General features: G+C 54.1%; 8 protein-coding genes across 8 annotated transcripts; 5 read left to right on the top strand and 3 right to left on the bottom strand.

Annotated features, from left to right (window-relative positions):
• Window positions 1-217: 217 nt before the first annotated feature.
• CH63R_14453 (uncharacterized protein) lies at window positions 218-571 on the bottom strand (the record flags this gene model as incomplete). Its single annotated transcript, XM_018309427.1, has 3 exons — window positions 218-253; window positions 313-388; window positions 432-571. 3 exons carry the CDS (start codon window positions 569-571, stop codon window positions 218-220), a joined length of 252 nt encoding a protein of 83 aa, XP_018150670.1.
• A 1462-nt stretch (window positions 572-2033) lies between these two features.
• Window positions 2034-2288, top strand: CH63R_14452 (uncharacterized protein; the record flags this gene model as incomplete). Its single annotated transcript, XM_018309426.1, has 1 exon — window positions 2034-2288. One exon carries the CDS (start codon window positions 2034-2036, stop codon window positions 2286-2288), a length of 255 nt encoding a protein of 84 aa, XP_018150669.1.
• A 33-nt stretch (window positions 2289-2321) lies between these two features.
• CH63R_14451 (uncharacterized protein) lies at window positions 2322-2658 on the top strand (the record flags this gene model as incomplete). The annotated part of the gene is made up of 2 exons (XM_018309425.1): window positions 2322-2414; window positions 2482-2658. The coding sequence occupies 2 exons, from the start codon at window positions 2322-2324 to the stop codon at window positions 2656-2658; spliced, it is 270 nt and encodes an 89-aa protein (XP_018150668.1).
• A 2046-nt stretch (window positions 2659-4704) lies between these two features.
• Window positions 4705-6926, top strand: CH63R_14450 (uncharacterized protein; the record flags this gene model as incomplete). The annotated part of the gene is made up of 4 exons (XM_018309424.1): window positions 4705-5369; window positions 5524-5920; window positions 5994-6319; window positions 6359-6926. 4 exons carry the CDS (start codon window positions 4705-4707, stop codon window positions 6924-6926), a joined length of 1956 nt encoding a protein of 651 aa, XP_018150667.1.
• A 3317-nt stretch (window positions 6927-10243) lies between these two features.
• On the top strand, window positions 10244-11110 carry CH63R_14449 (uncharacterized protein; the record flags this gene model as incomplete). Its single annotated transcript, XM_018309423.1, has 1 exon — window positions 10244-11110. The coding sequence occupies one exon, from the start codon at window positions 10244-10246 to the stop codon at window positions 11108-11110; it is 867 nt and encodes a 288-aa protein (XP_018150666.1).
• A 1135-nt stretch (window positions 11111-12245) lies between these two features.
• Window positions 12246-12823, bottom strand: CH63R_14448 (uncharacterized protein; the record flags this gene model as incomplete). Its single annotated transcript, XM_018309422.1, has 2 exons — window positions 12246-12356; window positions 12407-12823. The coding sequence occupies 2 exons, from the start codon at window positions 12821-12823 to the stop codon at window positions 12246-12248; spliced, it is 528 nt and encodes a 175-aa protein (XP_018150665.1).
• A 2372-nt stretch (window positions 12824-15195) lies between these two features.
• On the bottom strand, window positions 15196-17574 carry CH63R_14447 (High-affinity methionine permease; the record flags this gene model as incomplete). The annotated part of the gene is made up of 5 exons (XM_018309421.1): window positions 15196-16098; window positions 16212-16253; window positions 16306-16449; window positions 16514-17280; window positions 17373-17574. The coding sequence occupies 5 exons, from the start codon at window positions 17572-17574 to the stop codon at window positions 15196-15198; spliced, it is 2058 nt and encodes a 685-aa protein (XP_018150664.1).
• A 3987-nt stretch (window positions 17575-21561) lies between these two features.
• On the top strand, window positions 21562-24548 carry CH63R_14446 (uncharacterized protein; the record flags this gene model as incomplete). The annotated part of the gene is made up of 7 exons (XM_018309420.1): window positions 21562-21655; window positions 21750-22092; window positions 22150-22609; window positions 22668-22825; window positions 22895-23031; window positions 23093-23285; window positions 23348-24548. 7 exons carry the CDS (start codon window positions 21562-21564, stop codon window positions 24546-24548), a joined length of 2586 nt encoding a protein of 861 aa, XP_018150663.1.
• Between the last annotated feature and the right edge of the window lie 296 nt (window positions 24549-24844).

Raw genomic sequence — 24844 nt, 5'->3', positions numbered from 1 at the left:
CGAGTTCCGGCGTGGATAAAGTGGCCTAAAACACCTCTTTCTTGAAGCCACCCCCGAGGCAACTACTGCTGTGGAAGATCTTCCTTCAGTCCACGTCATCGTCAGCCACAACCTAACTCTGCTCCAGAGTCCGCTTCGCGCAGGCTGGACCCGACCAAGGAAAGGAGATCGCCGACTGACGTCGAAGCTCCACGGCAGTTCCTCCTAGCGCGACGTATCAAATGCAGACCATAAGGCTGACAACGGCAATAGCCTGGCGACCGCTCTTACGGCGGCCTTGCAACAAGTCAGCGCACAATGAAACGTACGTACCAGCAGCAGCAGCATCACAAGGATGAAATGAAGCGAAGGGTTATGTCGAGAGGGAAGGAACGAACGGGGCGCACAGCTATATACTGATCAGCAGAGTAGGGACCAGGATACCTACCTACATTGTAGGTCTGTCTTCGTCTGCTACGCCGGACCATTCTCCCGATTCGTCCGGTCCGTCGTCCCTCTCCGCGTGACGCCAGCCCGCCCGTCCCTCGGCCGTCTTGTTGTGCAGGCTAATGTTCAGTACCGAGGCGTCCATCAGTACCATCCAAAAGCACGGCGTACAAGTCCGTTTTCGCGCAGGAGACGGCTGATCGACCGTGCCGAATCGATCAGGCGGGCGTCTCCCCCGTCGCATCTGACAGACCAAGACCGCCGTTGTCAGTTTCATGTTTTTGTGTGCTTCGGAAGCTCCTACCTACGCCAACCTCGCACCACAAAACAGCATCCCCTTGCCCTATTTGTCGTGCTTGCTCACGCGACCTACACGACTCGCACGGTCCTGACCGGGGAGTCTGGAATTTGTGTGTCCCGCAGGAGACGCCCACCGGTTCCCTAGGGGCCGTGCCTCTTCCTAGACAGGTACAGGACAGCACCTGCACCTCTCTAGCCATGACGCCTCCTGCCTTGGTCCCCAGCGGCAACATCACAGGGCCTGTAGAGCCACGTAGGCCGTAGGCTCCCACCCTGCGTCGTTGCCCACGCAGCTGAACGCAGAAGGGGGGCAGGCAGTGGGCCTCCAGAGTAGAAGATACCGTCCGTCCCGGCGGCCGCACCACCAGCCTGACACGTCCAGGCTCAAGATCTCAGCACAGCGGGAGCAGGTGGTGGTGTCATTGCTTAGTGGCACCCAATCCGTCGTGCGTTTTCATTACCTCTAGCGCTTTTGACGACCTGCAGAGCACAAGAAGGAAGTTGAGGACAACCAGGGGAGATGGCGTACAAACAAGAAACGAGGACTTGTCGCGCGCTGCTGCCGATGCCACTAGCTGGGGCCAGGGTCTTACCAAGGCAGGCGCATTGTAGGGAATCAGGCAGAGGATGTTTGAAAGGTCTGACCTCTCCAGGCAACAGAGATGAAAGATAGGTGTATCCTCTCCCAGTCGACCCGAGGCAGAGCAGAAGGGTGGTTACAGCTTAGAGCCAAGGTGCCATGCCTCTACTAGAGCTGCACGCTTTTTACCTACATCTACAGCCAGTCAGTCTCTCAAATCGTTCTTAGTTGCACTCCATCCTATCTATCCGCTGGCACTGCAGGCCACAATCTCTCTGACCATCATCACAGCCGCACATCCAGCCCTAGGTGTGCCCTTGGTCTTAGGTCCCCTCAAGTGAGATCACGGCCTTCTTGAACACCTGCGGCAGGTGCGTCGTCGTCCTATCAACCTTGCCTGCCTGCCGTTCGCCTCTTTCCCGTGCCCTTTCCCGCCTGACATCTATACCATCCCACGCAAGCTGGCAGCTGCGCTTTCTGCAGGCCCATTGCAGTCACGCGTGTACAACTGGTCGCGGTCGTCCGCATATTATTTATCTGAGGCCGCCAGCCCAAAGGCAAGCCTCTTCTCCTTCGCCTCTGTCCCTACCTCCGCCGTCCTCCGCCCAAAAACGACAGCAAAAACTTCAACAAGAACAACTACGATAGCACCATCACCCGCACTAGCAACATATCACCCAGACCGACAGTCGCCCCCCCTCCCCCACTACAACCCAACACCAGCACTATGGAATCCGTCCGCGTCATCCAGCCTACTTTCCTGGTTACCCCGACTGACGCAAAGGCCAATCTCGACAGGATCTCCGAGCTTGTTCGTTACTGCCACAACGTCTTCATCCAGAGCGGCGAAGCCCCCTACGCACCAGTCATCGTCGCCTGCAACCGAGAGACGCATAAGGCCCTCCTCATCAACACCAAGGTCTTTGATCCCTGCATTGTCCCCGTCAGCACCCTAGACGCAACAATCAACGTCACCATCTGAGCCCTCGCCGCTATCGACCTTCGTAAGGCAGTCATGCAGGTGACTAATCGACACCAGTACGATGCGTACTTCGCCACGGACGACCTTCCAGCGTGGTACGACAAGCTTGACAAGAAAGACAAAAAGGTATAACCTGCCGACGCCCGTATATTACATTCTACATTTCAAGGGCTAATCATAATCTGTCTCACAGCTGGGCCTCCTTCTTGTATTCATCAGCACCGACGATGCCTGCCGCGCCGGCTGGAAGGTGCACCCCTTCGACGACAAGCAGAAGGTTGGCGCCGAGGCTCTCCAGCTAGCTAGCCCCCGCCAGCGAGATGACGACGACAGCAGCGACGAGGAATTCGGGGTGCCTGCCGAGAAGTAGACCAGGGCCGGCAGCGTGCCTCGGAAGCCGCCATAGGCAGAGGGCACAGGGTCTCGGGCGCCGTCTGCGTCTTCTTTTCCAGTGGTCGCACTAAGGCCATGATCACGCAGCAGATAGTAAGATAGTTGTAGCATCCTCCGCTCTTAGTCAATACAGTCCAATGTCTCCCAGCATGGAGCAAGTAATTAGTACCCAATCGAATCTTGAGAGACAAGCCGTATTGACTACAGGTTTGTGCCGATGCTGTCCCGCGCATCTCCCCCCTCGCTCGACCACTGTGTCTCAGTTGTCGTCGAAGGCTGCATTCATCCACCTCACTCAACAGTGGGCAAAAATGGCCACAAAGGGAAGTGCTCCTTCGTTTCACAACAAACAATTAACTGGCCCCAGGCTGTTGTCGCCTGGTCGCTTCGTTGTTTGACTACAATCGACCCCTTAAGAAGACAAACTACACGTGAAGCCGTGTACGGCGTGCTCCGACGCCTTGCTGCCACCTGCGACAACAGAGCTCATCATGCTGATACGTGATGTGGGCCCTTTGGTAGGCGGCAGTCGTTGATTTAAGGTTGTCAGCCGCCTCCGCAAGTGTGGGTCCCCTATTGCAGCTCGCCTAGCCCACCCACCACGGGACGCTAATGGGGCCGGCAGCTGGCGAGGCTCCTTACAAGACCTAGCCGCAGCCCTCGACCCCCCTGAGCAGAAGAGTTAGATGCCTAAGGCCTGATGTCGCTGTGAACAACCTCACACCCTACGCTTTCATGTCACCGCTGTAAAAGCGGAAGAAGCAGGAGAAGAACAAAGGGGAAGAAGAGAGTAGGTAGAGGCGGGGCGCGTCTATTGTCAGCAGCTGCTGATGTCGCCATCCCCCAGCACCCAGGCCCACCTAGGACGATGGAATGGGGTGGTACGGCTTACAAGGGCTATCCCCTCAACTGCGGCAAGGCCCAATGCGGAGTAGTAGCCAATAAGAATAGGCTTTTGTTACTCTCTAATAGTTTCTAAGAAATGCATTGGCTCCTAGTGCCGTTAATTGTGCACTGCCTGAAGCTGTAGCAGTCTTAGTGGCTGCTTACAGCACTCTTAGGTGCATTGATGTACTGCGAAGAAAAGTGGAGATTGGGGGAGGAAAGGTTTACAAAATCCACTTGGCTTTCGGATTTTCAGATCCGATCATGTATAAGTTCTGGCCAGACAACAGGACCTATCATCATCGTCGCCAGACATCAGACTCAATTTCACAATTTTGCCCGCATCTTCAAGAGGACCTTAGTCAATCAACTGTTGTCTGTTTTGCTTGATCTAAATGAGTTTGTCGGAATCGAACCGGCCACCTCGGCACGGGACTAATCCGGCCGAGGGAAGGAAATGGACGGAGCAGCCCCTCCTATAACGCTAATCAACAGTCATCAGCAAAGGTCCAGCCCGGCTGATAACTGACGCTTCCATCACGTTATTTTTAACAGCCTCTCAGACGATAGTCAAGGGCATAGTTCGAATACCCCTCGACCGGCCGTCTGACAGTTTAGAATACCCTCATTTTCATCAATTCGACCACTTCGCTGTTGGAATGAATAACCTCCTCGATGCATCACCGAAAAACCCCTCCTTCCTCACGTCAAGTCACATCACGTGAAATCCTCCCTCCTTCATTTTTTACCTTCCACTTTGGCCTTCACCAATTTCATCCACTGACGGCCAAGTCAGAATTTTCCTCCCCCATCAAAAACTTCATAGTTCAGACTTTTGGACCGAACGAATCGTCCGATTGCACCGTTCACCTGCACCGTTCATCTCGCCTGAACCAACTTTCGAATACCTTCACTTTCGTCAATCGACCAAGGGAACTGAGGGACCGACAGCGGTAATTTCTCCGTTATACGAACGTATACGCTCCCGACGCTTCGGCTGAGGGGAAACGCCCGAGATTGTGACGTTATTTGACTGCGTCCTTCGTATCCCTCAGCTTCCCCCCTTTTCTTTCTTCCTCCTCACACTCAACTTCACCTCACCCCCAACAGGGAAGTTCAATCATCATCATCAATCATCATGTCGACCATTCATTCGTCCGACCGACTTTCCGTCGGAGAAAATGGGACGATCAATATCCCATCGACCTATCTGAAGTACGTCAACCCTGAGGGATGGGACCACCCGACGGTCACGCCAGGCAAAGCGACCGAGTCCCAAGTCGATACCTTCATCGCCAGATCCATCACTGAGAGGCGAATTGAGGGCATCTTCGGACCTACTTTGTGGGGACGGTTCTGCCTTGAATTCGGCGAATGGGATGAGGAAACCTTCGACATAAGCAGCAAGTGCATGATCGAGACACTTCGCAACACACTCCTTCAATACGGAGTATTCGTTGAATGGGGCCGAGGGCATGGAAAGGCCGCTGCGAACCTTATGAATACTCTCACTCAAGACGACTACCAGTATTGGTCGACGGAGGAGTTCGACCGATGGCACAAGAAAGACCCCACCTTCCGATCTCACTGTCAAATGACCAACTTCGCCAACGATATCACCATTCCACCCAAGTTAGGTGATGAAATCCGCGAAGAGCTGGAGCAGCTTCGTCGACAGTCAAGTTCACGGGCTGCCACGCCAGTATTGCCTCCTCCCCCTTCTCGCCCTTTCCCATTTCACCTTACGGATGACGATAACCACCTCGCCTCCGGAAGTCGAGATCCGCCTCAACCGACAACCGCGTCGAGGCACCTTCATCACACAGAGACGATCGGATCCACGAGTTGGCAACTCCCCTTTCGTCCAACGCTCATCTGAACCCCTTTCACGCGATCATGAAAACCCCTTCGATTACCCCCCTCATCACAAGCCTCACACCCATTCTCGGTTGCCCAGCAATCCTACCCCTGCTGGCGGCCGCCCGCATGAACTCGCGCCCGAACGGGGCGTTCGGCCTAACCCCGCGAGATTCACTCCACGCGAGGCGACTCGTGAGCCCACGCAACCCAACTCTCGCAATCGCGTGAGCGGGCCTGACCCGATTGATGGGTACCAGCAACGTGATCAGCGCGATGCACCAGGCAGGGAATACCGCGGCCACAACGGCCATTGGGGCGATCCTACGCCAACCGACCGACCTTCGCCGAAGCAGTTGAGCGACCTCACGAAGCTATACTCAGGCAACGATATGAAGTACGGCGGCGAGAAGTACGACGTCCTCGACATGAAACTCACGATCTTTCGCGAGAATTGCCATAACGCAGGGATCACAAACGACCCAAGTCACCTGGCCGTCGCCTTCCCCTTCATGCTTAAAGGCAAGGCCTCCGAGTTTTATGTCCAACGACTCTGCACAAGGACTGCAGCTTCTGAACGCCTGCCGAGGCGTCCCTGAAGCCAGACTGTGCCTCTATAACCCGGCAGCCACCCTCGAAGGAGTCTGCGGCCAGCTTCGATCGGCGATCAGAACCGCCGAATACGAGGCGAAAGCCACCAGTCAGTTCGTCACCTACGGGCCTCACGGTGGCGGTCATCACCACTCTTGCCATCACAATGGGCCTCATGAGCAGCACTTTACCGACCGCACATACCACGGCAACGGTAAGGATAACTGGTATGGAGGCAAGAGCAAGGGCCAGCGGCGAAACGACCGCCCTACGCCAAGTGACCGCAAGTGTTACGTCTACAAACAGTAAGGCTGTTATTCGACGAAGCACACCCCTGAGGAAAGGCGTGTGGCCTATGACAAATACAAGGCCAACGAGCACACCAAGGGCAAGACCGGTGACGCGGCGTACCACGCATTCTTGACCATTTATGAAGGCGACGATCATTCCTTCACTGACGAGAATAGTGAGGAGGATCTCACGCAATACCTCCAGGGTATCACGATCGAAGAAGAAAACCGAACCAAGACCGACGACGATGAGTCCTTTCACATGAACACCGCCTTCTTCGTCGAGACCAACTTCGACGGAAAAGCCCTTATCGACCAGTTGGCTGATCAATCTTTCACTTATTACCTGACCAAGGCTGACCCAGGTATTCGGCAGCACATCCAAAAGTTGCAGCCTTCTAGGCCGACCGGCGATCCGATCGACGATCCGACCGATCCGAAGTTATCGATAACCCCTTCGTCGGCTCTTTCGTCTAATTTCCTTCTCGATCGATACTCATCAGAGGTCCTCCAGGGCATCTTGCCGGATACAGGCGCAGCAGGCCATTCGACTGCCGGATCCCTCAAGTCGTTGCCCTTCGACGGATTCAACCTGCGGAGATTGATCCAGAGGAAAAGGTGACCGTTCGCTTCGGCAGCGGCCAGCCTATCGAGTCTTCTGAAAAAGTGACCGTCAACACCCCCCTTGGGCCGATCGACTTTCACGTCGTGCCCGTCAATACCCCTTTTCTCCTTTGCCTTCACGATATGGATCGCCTGAGGATCCAATTCGACAAACTCAATGATGTTCTTCGCCAGGGAGACGTCTCCGTGCCGATCGTGAGAAAATGGGGCCATCCATGGATGCTCTTGAGCCCGCCAGAAAAGGCCATCGCCGCAGGAAACCACATGACCGAAGTCGAGCTGGGACGCCTTCACCGCCGCTTCGGGCATCCTTCTGTTTATTGACTTCACAAGCTCCTGCGCGATGCCGGGCAGGAGGTCCACCTTGACGCTATTCAGAGATTGACGAAGTACTGTCACCACTGCCAACTGCACAGCCAAAGCCCTCACCGTTTCCGATTCGCCATCAAGGACGCTGAGGATTACGCTTTCAACCATGAGATCATCGTCGACGTCATGTACCTTGAAGGCAACAAGCCCGTCCGCCACTGCCTTCAATGCCGCAAGGTTCCTGAAGGACATCTCGGCGAATTCTACGTGGGAGGCACTTCGGCAGTGCTGGATCGACGTGTACCAACGGCCGCCGGATGGGATCATCGCGGATGCCGGCAGAAAATTCACTGCCGCCGAATTTCGCCATGAGGTCAAGGCCATGTCGACCGACGTCAAGATCATCCCCGTCGAGAACCATCACAACGTCGGAAAGGTTGAGAGATAGCATGCCGCTGTGCGCAAGGCATACGAGATCATCCGAGAGGAATGCCCATCACTGCCGAGAGACTCTGCCCGCCAGGGTGCCATCAAGTCCGTCAACGACACCACCGGACCTGACGGCCTCGTTCCAAACCTCCTCGTCTTCGGCGCATACCCTCGAATGACCGACCGATGACTCCCCTCCATCGCCAGACATCACGCGACGCGTTGAGGCTATTCGCAAAGCCAGTGCAGCCATCAGAAAGATCCACGCGAGACGACAGGTCATCGACGCTCTTGCCACGCGCAACGGCCCAGACACTTCGGCCTTGAAGAAACTCGCGATCGAATCACAGGTACGCGTGTGGCGCGAAAAGAAGGGATGGACCGGACCCTATCGACTTATCGACGTCAACGGAGAAACCTGCGTAATCGACGTCGACGGGCCGCGAAGTTTCCGATCCACTGTGGTCAAACCCTTTCATCAGGAGGACTCCAGCGACAAAGAGAAGGCCAATGAAGGGATCCAAGTGACTGCTGAAGACATTCGCAAGATCGAAAACTCCACTGTCGTCGTCGAAATCCCTCAACGACGCGATGGGGCCAACGAGACGTCAACGGCCTTCGTGTCCCAGAAGGAGGCCGCCGACCGGGCCCTCGCCGTGAAGCTCCGAGATGAGGGCATCATCACCACGCCTGGCGCCCCGTTTGAGGAGTCCAACAGGAAGGAGGTCGATAACCTGATCGATCGAGGGGTATTTGACTTCATCCTGTGGGACCCCGTCGAGCACAAGGATATTTGCATCTTCAAGTCGAGGATCATCAACGAGGTCAAAGACAAAACGACCAGCGCCCCCTTCGAAAAGTCCCGCCTGTTTATACAGGGATACGCCGATGATGGCAAGTGGGGGATTCTGACCCAATCCCCGACCATCCAGAGGTCAAGTCAACGCTTGATCCTCGCCCTTGCGGCGGCGATCCTCACGATCGAAGGATTCAGGCTGTGGATCTGCGATATCACACAGGCCTATACCCAATCGGCCTCAAGGCTCAGCTGAATGATCCTTGCGCACCTTCCGATCCAGATCCGTGACAGGTACCCGAAATGGACCATCATGAGGGTAATGAAGCCTCTATACGGCGTGGCGGAGGCGCGAACACACTGGTAGGCAAGTTATATAGGCCACCATCAAGAGAGTCTCCAGATGGAGATGACTTCATATGATCCCTGCCTTTTGAGAGCAGGCAACACAGAGGTACTGTGCAGACTGGAAGAGGGGAGTGGTGCAGTCCCACTATCAATCGAATCGAACAGTGCGCTGAACAGCCTGTCAAACAGCCGAAGTCACTGAATCTGTTGTGTACAAGACGGGAGAATCTCAATCAGCCATGCAGCTAAAAGCGGTCAGAAAAAGGAATGACGATGGATAATAATAGGCGGGGCGAATACCGGGTGGTGACTGGTGGCGGGATGAGGTGAGTTGATCCGTCAGCGAGGAGGTTAAAATATAAGGGTATCACCATGGAGCAAGGGGTCTCCCAGCCTCTCAAGGCTCAAGGCTGTCATCACCGGCGTCAAAGGCGCGTCTGTGTCTGAAGGACAGATACATACTGCCGTCAGCAACTTCGAGTAGCGCAGGCGTCAGGCCAAGGGGACCAACCATTCTTGAAAGCTGCTTCCGTAGACAAGTCCGGGTCGTCCACAGCAGCACCAATAGCTAATAGTCAGTGTTGGCGTATCACCTGGCCTGGATGTAAGGATTATAGCTATTAGCAAGTAACAAACTGAATGGCAACAGATAGCAGCAGTAGCGCTGTAGAGAGCAGCAAGTGGCTATCTTAAACAATTACTAGTGCGCCTTTGCTGCAGTGTAGTCGCCAAGACGGTAGCTAAGGTACGTTTGCCAAGGCGGTCCCTCTTGAGGTCACACAGGTACACAATATGAAGAAAAAACATGGTAAAAAAAACACAGTATAAGTGTTATACCCAACACTGAACACATCATAAGGGTAGCAGCCTAGTGTAGGTCGCCGCCGTCAGACAAAGCGCGCCCTCCCTGCATCCGGGCTTGCTGGAATCCAGCAAGGGGGGCAACCAATGGCGTGTCTGCAAACTAACGTCATGCGTTGCAAGCCGCCTGTCTGCTTAAGGTTTGTCGTGATGGATGCAGACGCCCTATAAGCCGCAATTGCTGCACTGCAATTATGGGTCCACTTTTGCGCATTCATCACAAGGTTGAATGTCACCATACCAACTGGGCAGGCAAACTGACGCATCACGCAGACGCAGCCAGCGGTGTAGGCAAGCAGTGACTCCCTTGCAGGGAACAAGAGGCGCCGACAGCGCCCGTGGCAGCATAGCAAACCTCTTGGCGTCCGGCTGCCCCGCGGCAGCTGACGGGACCTAGTTAGAGCGTACAGCGCCTGTGACGACCATCGAGTTTCCCTAAGCTTTTGCATAACAAGGCAGGTCCTCCCCCGCATAGTCAAGGCTTAAGGACGCCTGGACGTAGTTATCCAACCCAGCTGCACATCGCGCCTTAACTACAACCGCCCACAGACATCCACCGACTAAGATCCACCATGGCGCAACAGGATGCTGGCGTTCGCTTCTGTCACAGCCTTGTAAGCCAGCTCAACTTGCCAGGAGCCGCCGCCACCTGCTTCGACCGCGAAGTCCTCGCCACCCTCGAGCCGTTCTCGACCACGCACAAGGTCGTCTTTTGCACCGTGGTTTCTATCCGGTCGGAGCTGGATCGCATTCTTGGCGATCTGAACCCCGCCTGGGTCACCGTCACCTTTATCCTCCACTGCGGCTTCCAGAAGCTAGAGGACTGGCAGGATGGCAAGGCCAGCCAAACGGAGACAACGCATTTCCGGCACGAGAACGGCCGAGAGCGGTACCCAGGCAGCCTCGTGTGGCAGATGGCGCTGCAGCCGCCTGGCGGCGAAGCGAACGTGAAGCCGCAGCGGTTGGGGCTGCAGCACTTCCGTTGCGACACCGTCACCGTTTCCGCCACCTCCCCACCTCTCAACAACGGGCCCACTATGGCCGGCTGCTACCGCACATTCTTTCACAGACGCCTCCGCGAAGCCGTCGAGGCTCTCAACGGCCTCAAGTACCCTGGCGACCCCAACCGCCCCGGCGTGCGTCTCGCGGCAAGCGACAATCCTGTCGAATTACCGCCCGCCAACACCGCGGGCAGGGACTACCTGATCGGGTCCGCTGCCCATCCCTTAGCTGCGTTGATTGCCTTTGGCCTTGTCTACAAGGCAAGCCCGTCGGCACGCGAGCCGGCCAGGCCTACGTGGGCCTTGGATACAAACGAGAACGGCATCCAGGTGCCCGCGCCCTTCGTCCTATTTGGCCCTGACATGGAGTGGCTCCGCGAGGCCGTACGGCAATCCGGCTGGGACCCCACACCAAGCAGCCAGTCGGCCGGGCTGTAGGAGGCGTTTACGAGTGGGTCACGGATGGGGCCCTGCGTCCGGAGAACGGCGCTAGGTGATTGATGTGTGGGCACATGACAGGACAGTCCCCGCCTACAGAGAGTACCTAGCAGGCTACTCCTGCTAGGGGGCTAGAATTAGAGCTTAATTACTGCATTGATTCGTGGCTGGCATCCCTTGTGATCGATTGAAAGCTTGCGCCGACGGCCCGCAGACCTAGCGTAGGCCCAGCCGGCATCCGTCCTAGGGTCGGCATAGGGATGTCATGTCTTCCACTCTCCGCTACAGGGCAGCACCAACGATGGCGGCTAGGGACAGCAGGCAGTTCCTGCAGCTGCCCTCGCCATTCGCAAAGGACGGGCCAGGGTGCGTCCGTCGCTTCGGCCGCGCGTCTCGTACGACATTGCTTTTCATGTTACACGCCGTGCGGCGCCGTGCCCGGCGTCCTTGAGCTGGGTGCTTAGTTTAGGAGGCATCAGGGTCCCTGTCGGGCCTCCTTGGAGAGTGAGGCAAACACCTGAAGCACTTGCCACTCACAAATCAACATTGGTCACTCAGGGAGGCTGCGGAGTCTTCTGGCCTTGATACCCTCCGCCAGGTCTACAGTTTGTCAAGAGCAAACTCTTCCTTGTCGTTCTCCTTTCCCTCCCTGGAAGATATTTCAGACCGGTATTTTGGCGGCCTGGATATAGACGCAGGGAACGCCAGGTGCAAGATTGGAACCAAACCCTAAGCCTTGGGCAGCCGGCGTTACTGGAGCTCCTCCCTCCTTCGGATCCGGTCGCCACCAGCCGCAGAGGGTGCGGCCGTCCGGCACGTCTTCACCCGGCTCCGACGCCACGATGCGAGCACATCCCATTATGGAAGTAAGTAGATGTTCCTCCTATCCGGACCGGCGCTTGGCTGACGGGCGGTCGGTTGCCTCCCCGCACCTGGACAGGACCTGGTCGGCACGCGAGAAGAAGCCGGCAACGTCTTTGAAGCGTCGTCAACCTACGGCTTGTCTCTCACGTTCAGGGCACCAAAGCAGTCGCCGGTGCCTACGGCATATAGCGTAATGAAGATAATCTATGCTTAAAGGATTCTACTGCTACCTTCTCTCTCCTAGTACAGTGTTCCCTGCCCCCCTTCGTGCCTAGTATCCCATCCTTCTAGTTTGTCTGTAGCTCCTAAAGGGAGCCAGCCACTTGCTGGTGTCGCTGAAACGAAGAGAGTCCACGCTAGCCAGGATGACTGTAGTTGTAGTCTACAGCTAGTCAGCAGTGCTTTAAGGGAAGAGGAGAGGCTGCGGCTTACTGCGCTGCATGAATGGTCGATGGAGTGCTCGACATAGGAGCGGATGTCACTAGGGATGTTATTCTTGCCTGGGCGGAGGATACAACGGTTGGAAGGGATCCGCTCCACGCCTGCCTCGTAACTTGATGCCTTGACATCGTCGCTAAGCCAGAGCTTGAAAGTGCCGTCGGGGGCATCGGCGGCCAATGTCGAAAGCCAGTTCGTCACAAGGCCGATAGCGACAAGAGTCTCGGTTGGCAGCTCGAGGATGGTCGGCATGTAGTAGTTTGAACCAGCCTTGTCGTCCACCTCCCGGTCGAGGATGACGCTGCCGGTGATGAGCTTCAGCAGGCTGTTGGTGTGGTCCTTGACACTGTCGGCTCCGTCAAACTCGTCAGGGCCGGTAGTGCTCCGCTTGGTGTAAAATAACTCGGCCATATCGTCGAGGCCCTCGTCAGCCTTGCCATCCTATAGGCGACCAACGAAGGACGATCGGTCAGGCGGCATCTTGCTAGCTGTGCTTTAGGCTTGTTAGTCTCGGCCTGGAGGCGCCGGGGAGGAAAGTGCAGTAGCCTACCGGGACGATGGCGTTGTGTGGCGTGAATGTTTGCTTGCGGCGATTAGGAGCCCAGCACTGCTCGTTGTTACGTGCGGTGCAGTGTTGTGCGTGGTGCAGTGTGTTTGGTGTTGAGTATGGGGAAGGAGAAGAAAAAGCAAAGGGGAGGGAGCTTCGAGGACGGGAGTTATTTGTAGTCGGCAGGCTAGGACGTTGTCACCAAGGGCCCGTGCCCGCCCTGGGCAGCACCGGCCTGGCGGATCGGAGCAGGCTAGGCGGTACTACAGCTGCTACAGTTGGAGCAGACGCGCTTGCCTTCTACTAGTAAGAGGGAAAGGTATGTGTAGTATGTTGCTAGCAGCCTAGTAGAGTTTTCATAGGTGCAGGAAGACAGCCTTAAGTAGGCTGGTAGGTACTTTATTTTGCAGCGTCTTAAGCTTTAGGCGTACCTTCTACTGCTGCAAAAGCGCACCTGCCTTGCAATAATACGCAATATCTTCCTCTGCTTAGTTTAGGTAACTAGCCTAGACAGCCCTGTTCTTACTCTGTTTCCCTCTATACGACAGCCCTTCTGCTCCTACTGCTACTAATGAACATACTACAATAATAGCAATAGCAACAGCACTAGTAAGCCTTCTACTGCTAAGGACATTGCCAGCTAGTATGCTATCTACTTCTCTGCAAGAGCTTAGTAAGCCTACAGCAGCGTCCTCCAAGTGCCAGAGCTTTCGTGAAGCCCGCGAGGGGCACAGCCCCTATATGCCGTTTATTGTCGTCGTTCCCTATCCGGCGTTCTGGTAGGGGCTTGGGAAGACTAGGCTTTTTCGGGACCTTGTTCATATCTACACAGGCGAGCAGGACACCCTCTACATCCACACCCCTCAGCCGTCTTTGCAGTCTGCGAACAGGGTAGAGACCTGACCGTGCACGGCAGCATCTGCTTTTTCGAGGCGGGCCCAAACAAGTAGTACAATGCACTTCCCAAGCAGGACCCTCAGGTATGCACAGCCCTGACCTACTAGATAGCTTGCAAGTAGCATGAACTAACTGCCTGGTCCATGAGCAGACCGGCGTGATGCTTTTTTTATGATTAGTAGCGCAGACGCCAAGCGTGCTGGCCGGCTCTTGGCGGTTGGTTCCCAGGGGCCTATGCAGACTGGTGCGATGCGTCTCAGCGGTGATGAGTTGGAGTACGAGGGGGGCAACAGATTCCAGCGCAATGTGTTGGACTAGGGGGGGGGGGGGGGGCCAGGCTAGGTAGAAAGACCAAAGCGTGTAAGCAGGTGGGTAGGTAGTGCTGGCCCTTATTGTACAAATGTAACAGGGTTCCGAATTATCGTATCAATGCCAAGCTTCAACAGGGCTTTGATTCCACAAGGCTCGTCATCATAATCATCATCGGAGCCAAGACGGAGGTCACAGCGGGTTATAAAGCGATTAAGAAGTGGAATGCCGGTCTCTCTCGTATCTCAACCGATAACGGCACAGACCCCGAGACCATCTTTACGCGATAAAATGAATCACCTCTCGAAAGTTCCTTCAGCGTATGATCGATGGACGTGTAACAATAATATCCCAATTGCAAGGGGAGCGGCCCGTCCGCAGAACGACAATTGCAACCTTCTTTCCCGGCAAGTCGGAGCTCGACACCTTCACCAGAAAGACCAAGGTCTACGAGTTATTCTCCTCGCTCAAGGAGTGCATTTTAACAACAAAAGAATGAACGAAGTCCTTACTCAGCTCAAAGGGCAGGGTCTTCGGTGGAAAGGGATCCGCAGCCGCTTCAATGGGTCTTTTCCAGGCCGGTTTCTTGAGTCGCTACAAGTCCACTTCTGCTCTAAACTAAAGAAGTAAACAGGTATTATTGACTGATACAATGGAATCATGGAAAATGTTGTACTTGTCCCAGGAGGGGGTAGAAGTGACAAACCAATAGCCGTCAATATGTGCGGTACTATGCATTGAAATGTTTCCATTCTACTGACCATTGGAGACGGACTTGAGAGTATAAAACCGCTTACTTTGTAGAAGTCGCAATGTTTCAGTGCTTCATACATCTAACGTTAATTGCTAAGTAGAAGCCATTAATGTGTTGTGTACTATACAATATAAGATCCATGGCATGAGAGAAACATGTTTTGACTGTTAGTCTAGATATTACAGCACCTACAACTAACTAATAAACAAGTGAACCAAAGTTACATAAAACATATCCCTCCCCTCTCTCCCGTTATTACCGGACGCGTCTACATTACTACTGGTAGCCGCCTCTTTCTGGGGTCGTTTGATTCGACATGAAGGCAGAAAAGTCGGTGCCCACATAAGGAGACTGGAAAACCTCCCTCACGCTTCCGTCGACCTGCTTAGAGTCTTCGAATACCGGCCGCCTCGAGCGTAATGCCTCCTTGCCGACCCAGCTCAGATACACCGTCTCGTGCACCTGGATGAGGTCCGTCCCAGTGCCGCTGGCCTCGGAGCTTCGACCGCTGGTCTCAGCTGGCTCGAATTCGGGTTTCTTCTCCACCACGAACACACTGTGTTCTTTCCTCTCGATGTAACGTGCGAATAGAACGAAACCAAAGAACCAACCGATGCCGATACCGATGACGACCCATGAGACGGTGGGGACCAAGTACCATGGCTTGACTGTGGAAGGCAGCGACCCTGAGGGGGGCACCCAGTTGGTGATGACTGGGTAGAGGCCCCCGCACATGTATACAAGGGCGCAGAAGATGGACAAGAAGGGGCGGAACTGCTTTCCTGTCATTTCAGCCCAGGTTAGCGGCCGGGATTCCTGTTCAAAGGTCGAGGCGTCCTCTTCGGCGACGGTCCTGGGTGGTCCGCAGAATCGCAGGATGAGGATACCCAACCCCAGAAAGGTAGCCATGAAGGCGTTTATAACGTATGCACTCAGAGACGTGAGCAATACGTAGGCCGTAGTTGGCTCTATTCCGTACGTCGCGAATAGAAGGATGACGCAGCTGACGAAATGCAGAAACAGAGCACCGACAGGTGTCCTCTCGCTGTGGTGTTCTGGGGAGAGCCATCGGATGTGGTGGAGTGAAACGAACCAGCCCTTCTTCTGGAACCATCGGATCAGGCGGCCGATGCTCATGTCGGTGTTTCGGGCGAATAACTTTGGCCAAGGTAGGATTCCCTTGTCGGAAGTTAGTTTCTGGCTCCAACCGTAGACTGGTTGGTAAACGATATTGTTTGGGTTCTTGTTTTGGGCCTTTTTGTTTTGGTCTTTCTTTTCTTTTTCTGACTCACCTCCTTGGCAATCTCCTGCTTTACTCGGGCGGCTGTATATGTCTACGGAATATTCAGCATCTGTTTCACCTGGCTCGTCACACGATCGACTGACCATAACAATGATGTTACCCATGGAGGAGATAGCGAGAAAGGCGTTAAAGATTCGGACGCCTGAGCCCAATCTGCCATAGGTAAGCTCGAAGAAGCGTTGGGCAACGTTTTCCTCAATCTGTTCGTCACTGGACACAACTACCAACTATGCCCATGAGCTGTCATTAGCTTTTCATCCCTGTCGTAAAGACGATACCTCTTCCACTTACGTAGCAAATGTTGACAGCGAGATACAGCATTGTGACAACCCCGACACCAGTTCCCATAGCAATGGGGAACTTCCTCCTGGGCCGGCTGATTTCCCCAAGCACGTAGTTGGGCTGTTCGAATCCTGAAAAGGTGAATATGACGGCAAGAAAGGCCTGGGCATAGCCGTTGACTTCTTGGGACGCGTCTTTGAAGGAGTTCTTCGGGGATGTGTTAGCGCTAATGACGTTAGGGGTGTTCGGAAAGCCCCCGGCGCCAACGATAATGGCGGCGATGATGATCAGCAGCATGATCATGATCTTCATGACGGCCAACGTGTTGTTGAGCAAGATACCGAATCGACGGCTGATAGCATGGACACCGCACGCAAAAATGGCAGCGGCGAGGGCGATGCCACGGACCGGGCCATTTTTGGGGTTCTCAACGCCGGCCGCTTCCATAACGCGGAGCGCAAAGTGGATGCAGTTTCCGGCCATGTTTCCGAGGATGATGAAGCTGATGCCAAAAATACAAGTCGACAAGAGAATGGTGTTCTTGCGGTAGGCGGGCTTGCGGAAGACGTACTGCAGATAGACGAGATCGCCCCCAGACCGCGGCACCGAGCTCTCAACTCCATTGATAATGTACCGAGGTACATTTAAACCATACTCAATGTATACGTGGGTGCCACAAAGACAATAGATCATGCCGGCGACCCATATGAGCATGCTCGCACCGACGCTTCTGGTTCCTTGCATCACTCGCTGGGGAGACATGAAGATACCGGTGCCTATGCCAGCGCGTCAATATCTTTTTAACCATATTACATAAATAGTGATTCATGCCGTCCAACTGGTTTTAGTCAAGCATAGGCACACTCACCAATCATCCGATTGATGACGAGACAGCTGACATCGAAGTAGCCCAGGCGAAAGCCCTCTTTAGGCGCATGCGTGACGATATTGTTGCCATCGTTGTCATCCAAGGGACCAAGGACGCCAATCACGTCGTTGGTGTGAACCGAATCATTGTCCGTGGCATGGGGTTCTTGGTCGAAACCCGCCAAGGTTGGAGAGTCGTTCATATTGGTAAAGAGGAGATGCCGACGCCGAGACGGCAAGGACGGTGTGTGAATGGAAGACTAGACGTTGGAGGAGAACGGGAGCCTTGCAGGAGGAGATGCGACGTAAATGTTATTCCCATTAAAAAGGCCTCAAGATGCAAACCGACGCAGCAATCGGTGGGCCCATGTTTATGTATAGGTGGCAGGAGGTGTCTTTACCAGACAAGGCTGTGAGTGCCTGCTGTGATGGAATACTATGCATGCCAATGCTGTGCAGAAACAGGGGCGCAGACCGCAGAATGACACTAATAGGCATGCGTCCAAGGCGTAGGGCAAAGAGGTCTCAAACGAGTAAAACACTACCGTGCGATAGCAGCGAGGGTGGCTGTCGATCGATTCACTTGATTGTCGACAGCCTCATCTTGGAAGTATGCCTTGCGAGGGCGTGGGCTTGGAGTCATGATGCAGCAAAGACTCGCCCGGCCGGCTTGATGGCATCTTGTTTGCGCGTCGACTAGATCCGTAGTCTCTTCACTAGTCTAGAGTCTAGACCTCTTATAGTTCATGGCTGTTGGCAATAGTTAAAGTTGTACCTGATCCGGCCGTGACATAGCTGGTTCTCACTGGGTTGCGTGACACTCGCCCGAACACGGACTGTCCTTGTACACGATTCGCTGCCACTAGCACCGCATTTTGCGGCTGAGATGAGCTGAACGAAGGCCACCGGAATCGTTTGCAGTGTAGAGGCCTATGGAGTTGAGTCGCCAAGGAGGAACTTGCCCAGACTGCCCCCAAATGAGGATGAAGCCGGTATTTATAATGCAGAGCCAATGGAGGCGGTGTCAAGAGCGCTTAACTATCTTGCTTATGTCGTGCTGCGCACACATATGCCATTAACCTGGAGCATCAACATATACGCACAACGGGATTGGATGTGTCTGTGAGGGGTGTCTCGGGTAGCAAAGACCGCGCGAAAACCTCGTCGTCTTTTTCCGTTTCCTCCTGATACTCCAGGCTGCTTTCCTCGTTTTCTCAATGCCCCAACCCTCTTTACTCTCTCCCGTGTTGTTCTTCTCTGAAGTGAGACCTGGGCTTCATGGGCCGGTTGGATTTGCAAGTTATAGTTATATTGGAGAAGGTTATCCGACTACAGACTTGGCGTTGTCAAAGAGCTTTACAGCAAGACATCCTGCCCGGCCTCCCGAGACGTTCAACGGCAGCCAAATCCATCGTAAAGCGCTAAGCTGAGAAACGATTGGAAGTTCAAACCATGTACCATACGCAGCACAGTTAGGTCAGGAAAGGCAACCCGATCAACTCCAGCTGGACATTTTCCAGTATAGCGTTCCTTCACCCGGCTCATGGTTGGATGGGTCGACTGATGGATAACAGCAGCATCCTTAGTATGTCTAAACCCTGCTTAGGATCTTGGCCCTTTAGTTTGTCGCGGGGTCATTCGCAAGTGTGGCGTCTCAGGTACGTGAGAGGGTGAGGGGGTTTTAAGACATTCCCGCATGCAGTGGCATTCTTCTTCAGCTCTCAATGTAGTGTATTCAGCAGCTCCCCACGAATGCCACATCCGTGGCTCCTGTTTGTAACTATTCGTACGTATAGCTGCATGCAACCAAGAGTCCAAGTAAGACAGGAAAATCATGGTTTCCAGGCCAGCAGGGTGCGTAGCTCCACACCGTTGACCAGCAAAGATGCTCACTCGAGTTCGTCCAGGGAACATGCCCATCAGCCTCACTTCCGTCTTTCTCTTTCTCACACACACATTAGGAGAAGTCTTTAGATTTCAATTTAAGTCAGACTACCCACTTTTCGGCACCCCCCCCATTTCGGCACCCCAAAAATGCCTCAAATGCCTCATCACCAGAACATACCCCTCAACTTTCAACATCAACAACATTTTCTATACTTATGCGAATAACCTCATTTTTTCCTCAGAGCTTCTTTTCGACCTTATGGGCCAGTATACCGAAGATGAAGTCAATCAGGCCCTTGACGCAATAACCAACGGCATGCCCATTAAGAGGGCTGGTCAGGTGTATGGCATCCCAAGATCAACACTTCAGTATCGGATTAAGGGCACTCAACCAAGGTCAATTGCCTTTTCTGACCTGCAGAGACTTTCTGTTAGTCAGGAGGCTAAACTGGCTGAATGGGTTCGCATTCAGCATGCCCTTGGTGTTGCCCCAACCCATCTGCAAGTGAGGCTATTCGCAGAAAGGATCCTCCATGCCATGGGGGATACAGAGCCTATAGGAAAAGGCTGGATCCAAGCCTTCTTGAAGAGGAATCCATCAGTCAAGGTCCAGAGAAGTCGCCCTATCGATTCTAGGCGTGTTAATGGGGCATCTACTGAGGTCATCAGGGACTGGTTCAAACTACTCGCCATACCAGAGATCACCAGCATCAAACCAGCTAATAGATACAACATGGATGAGACTGGTATCCTTGAGGGCCAGGGATCTAATGGGCTGGTGCTGGGCATGTCTGAGACGAAGTCTGTACGTAAGAAACAGCCTGGATCAAGGGCATGGGTATCCATCATCGAATGCATCTCTGCCCTGGGCCATGTTCTGAATCCCCTCGTTATCTATAAGGGCAAGGCAGTCCAGCAGCAGTGGTTTCCTCTAGACCTTGGCCCTTATGAAGGATGGCAATTCACTGCAACGGAGAATGGATGGACTTCAGATGCCACTGCAGTTGAATGGCTGCAGAAGGTCTTCATCCCTCAGACTCTTCCTCAGGGCAAGGAGGTCAGGCTGCTGATCATGGATGGACATGGGAGTCATACAACGACTGACTTTATGTGGTTATGCTATATAAACAACATCCATCTATTGTTCTTACCGCCACATACCTCCCATGTCCTCCAGCCACTTGATCAGTCAGTCTTCAGCCCTGTCAAGGCAGCCTATAGGAAGGAGCTTGGATACCTTGGTCAGTGGAATGATTCAACTGTTGTAGGCAAGAGGAACTTTATAGGCTGTTATCAGAAGGCTCGTACTGCAGGTATGACGATGCAGAACATTAGAAGTGGTTGGAAATGGACAGGGTTATGGCCTGTCTCTATGGCGAAGCCTCTGATGAGCTCCCTACTGCTCCCATCAACACCAGCAGCATCAGGATCATCTGATCAGGTCAGCAAAGGGCAGTCTGGAGGCAAGGAAGCTGAAGGATGGGTATCTGCGTCATCTGCAGTGGCATGGTCGACGCCAAGGAAGATGAAGGATCTAGCTGGGCAGTTGAAGCTATTCACAGAGCTGGAGAATGATGCCTTTACTCAACGCCTTCTATTCAGGAAGGTAAAAAAAGGCTTCAGCGAGCAGGCATATGAGCTGGCAAATACCCAGCAGAAACTGGAGCTTCTGCAGGCCCAAGTCACCAATACTGCAGTAAGGAAAAGAAGGGCAGTCCAGCTGGATCCTAACACTAAGTTCGCCAACATCAAAGACATCCAGCAGGCGCAACTTAAGGCTGGGGAAAAAGAGGATGATGCAGCCGAATCCAGCGACTCTGAATACCCTAGTGAAGCTGAAAGCTGTATTGTTGTTGCATCTAGAAGAAGTCAATGATTAATTGAAGTCGACGAGTATGATGGGAATAGCTTCATTTTTGGGGTGCCGAAATGGGGGGGGTGCCGAAAAGTGGGTAGTCTGACTTACCTCGCCCGCGTGTTCCAACTCTGTAGCCTGCCCCCACTCCCTTCAATAGGTAACACCCTGCTTTCCCAGTGGCGGCTACACCTGTCTACCTCTCGGTCACACACCCACCGCATCGTGTGCTGCCACCCCACGGCCAGGATTTACTTGAAATCTGCCCTCGCTCCCCCTCATCTGCGTCACAGTCGTAGACGAGAAACCCACTTTTTTGTGAAAGTTCCCGTTTGTCGTCGCCCACGTCACTGACGTCCTTTTGACACCGCCGCCCACCCTATGTCCAGCATCTCCCAAGACGCCGTCAATCCAGGATTTCGATCGTCTTCCTCCTCCGCTTCCCCCAATGGCAGGTCCTATCCGGCTTGGAGAGGTCATCAACTTCGGCAAATTCGCCTGGGAAGTCTATCGATTCGGTTGGCATGACGAATTCAAAGCAAGTGAGTTTGGGCACTCATCGAAGAAGTGCTACATCCCCGGAACATCTCGTTTCTTCAAGTCCCCTCTCTCAATCATCAACTAACCATACTGAAGCAAGACAATATACTGAATTTGGCCGCAACATAAAAGGGCTCGCTGACAACCTTGACATCCTTAGTCGCGTGGTAAACAAAGCGGGCCAATCACTGCGTCAAGAAGGGGCCTTCAAGCCGTTGCGCTGGGATCGCTCGTCCCTCGACGACATAATCGGAGACTATAAGGAAACACTTACCGAATGCTACCAACTGATCGAGGACAATCGTCGCTTTCGTCTCAACAGTGGTCCGCTCAAGAACATCGAGTGGAATGTGCTTGTGTCGCCTTCCGTAGATCGACTACAAGCGCGTATAGAACTACACAACTCAAAAGTCCTTCATGTGCTAAAACCCTTTGAAATGTAAGTACTTCAATCTTCATGACCGGCTGTCTTCACAATACTTACTCACTACACCAGCGATCTGCTGTGCCGGGTTAGGGAGGACATACGCCTCGCACACCAGGATCTTGCCCATCGTATCAATGCTGTCCATCTTGACCTGCACCGCCTCATTGGAGTATTGGTGCCGGACCTCGAGCAAGCTCTTGCTCAGCAGACTCATCAAGAGCTAGTTCAACTTGAGATACCACCAACTGTGACTGAGGGCTTCCAGCACTCGTGGACGGCAGACAGGCCGGAGCATAGTTTGGATCCAGGTCTCCGGGAGATGGCAGATATCTTCGTCCTCCACTACGACAGGTCCACGGTAAACTTCACCGCCGGCATCTTCGTGGAGAACAGGATCCCCAAGCTCGAGCAATATGTCAGCCTTTTGAAGTGTGTCTGGGTAATGCAGCGCATTCGCGAATCGCCTGAGCTACACCAATTGACTACAGGCTTTTCACACTGGCCTTCATACATCCAAGAGCTCGAAAATGTATGTGCCGTCACCGAGGCTCTTACTAGTTGCAACTCGGAGAAGCTGACCGGTGCAGAACCTCGGCTCTCAATGCGATCGCTTCAGACAAGACCTCGTGGCACCAAGCTTGATCGGTTTGACGCCTGAAATGCTGGGCTTCTGGCCAGAGAGAGAGCCGGCGCAGCTCGTTGATGTGGTGACAAGGGTTGCGCTCATGGAGCAAGTCTTGGATATGTAAGTCCAGTCAAATGTGGCCAATAATTAGGGGTGGTGTAGGCAGTCACTTACACACGAGATGCTCAGACCAATGCAAGGATCTGACGCCAACATCCTGAGGAAGCTTCAACTCCTTCGCTGGATGGGCACAGACGGGAAACGGTTCCGTATCAGCATCTCCGGCGTGGAACAAGGAGGCACGAGTAGGAATGCGCGTCGCCAAGGTATGTTGGCAGCACCCGGGAAGAGAGGCTGAAACACGATGGCCTGTTGACACGTTGGCAGCCGAGATCATCGACTTCGACATCACGTCCGTCATCGTCAACCCGTTGTATGCTGTTCCTTCCAAGTCCGGAGCGTGGGATATGATCTTGCGGAAAGACGAGCGGGTTGCCCGGCTGGCTTTCAGGCAGCTCAAGGACGTCGTCAAATTCCAGCAAGCCGTCACTGGGTTCAAGGCTTTTAACAACTACATCCAGTAAGAGAAGGTTCCTTTCCGACAGAGCCTCATGATCGTATGTTGACCAATGTTGTTGTCAGGTACAAGACTATAGTCAGCTTCGTCGTCTCCGGCAAGGGAGAACCGATTGTTGAGGACGCCTGTATACAGCTATGGATTCCAAAGCAGCTCGACGGGCAGCTCGTCACCAATAACGAGTCTTTGGTTGAAAAAACCCCCTCACCAAGGTCCGGATCCATTCTATCTTCAACAACCAGCACAACATCAAGACAGAGCACCGTCCGTGGGCCCTGGGGCACCGCCAATCTCTCTAAGACCAGCCCGGCCGAAAAGGTGTTAATAGGTGACGGGAGTGGTTCGCGAACTGGATCTGCAGCGCGGAGCCCGTCGATTCTATCACCATCGGCGATAAACAACCCGGTAGGGGCTCGGTCTCCGATGGCTATCCCACATCGGCCGGTGGGATCGGGAAGCAGGCAGACGGCGGCGTCGCCACCCAGTGGTAGTCAGCAAGCGACCATGTCGACACCGCCAGCCAGTCCTTGGTCGTCGAGCTTTTTTCCGGGATCACGGCTATCGAGGACGGTATCTGTATCAACGATCAACACGCGCGCCGACAGGACATTCAGCATGTCGAGCAACATGTCAACAACCACGTGGCCATCTAACAACAGTTCGAATGGCCATGAAGTGCGTCCGTCGACTGTCAGCATTGGCGGACAAACGACAAGGACAGTTCATCGGCGTCCGCTCAAGCCCATGCTGATGTTGTTCACGCAGAACCCACAGACGGGTGCGCTGGCGATGGTTACGATAGACATTGACGAAGAAACCGAGGTCAACCCGGATCGGTGCAACTGCCGGCGGTCAGGACGGGACGGGTCATCGTGCCGGATCTCCGCCATCGAACAGAGCCGGGGCAAGGCAGAGATGTCGGTGCGACGGTTTGAAAGCCGCGATGGCGACATGGACTGGAACCTAGCCAAACTGGCTCTCGGCCGGCGAGGGGACAGGGAGCATGCTGCAGCTGCTTGGAAAGACGTCCGGCGCATCAGCATCATGTTTCCGACTGCTGAGGACAGATCCAAGTTCGGAGGGACGCCCAACATCTGTCAGTGCAATGCGAGAACGGAGGCGGGGCTAGGCCAGTGCCTCAGAAACATGCACAAAGGGTTCTTTGGACTCGTCAAGGAATCGGGTCGACAGCAGCTTAACGAGTACCATCGGGCCAGATTCGGGTCGCAACATGATGTGGTTCATGGAATGAGAGACGACTACTGATGACGGGTTAGAGGGGCTTGGTGTCCGGCGTGATGTGAGTCTATGATGGATGTTTGTAAGCGATCAGGGCTCCCACACACTGGCCAACCATGCGAGACATAGGTGAGCCGGAGCGTTTGCTGGCCAATGTACAACCGCCCAACCGGCCGAGTCGGGGATGGCATCTGTTTTGTTGACGGGCAGGTTTCCAATGACGTCTCCGCGGCGAACCCCACTCGTGACGGCTCTCCGTCACGAGTGGGGTTCTGATGAGTTTCGCCCTGATTTTTGTCAGGGATCGTTCATTGGTCCACGTT

The sequence above is a fragment of the Colletotrichum higginsianum genome, chromosome 11 (assembly GCF_001672515.1).
Source record: "Colletotrichum higginsianum IMI 349063 chromosome 11, whole genome shotgun sequence".
In the NCBI taxonomy this organism is placed as follows: domain Eukaryota; kingdom Fungi; phylum Ascomycota; class Sordariomycetes; order Glomerellales; family Glomerellaceae; genus Colletotrichum; species Colletotrichum higginsianum.
Note: the sequence above shows the minus strand (reverse complement) of the source record. Positions and strands in the feature narration are given on the sequence as shown.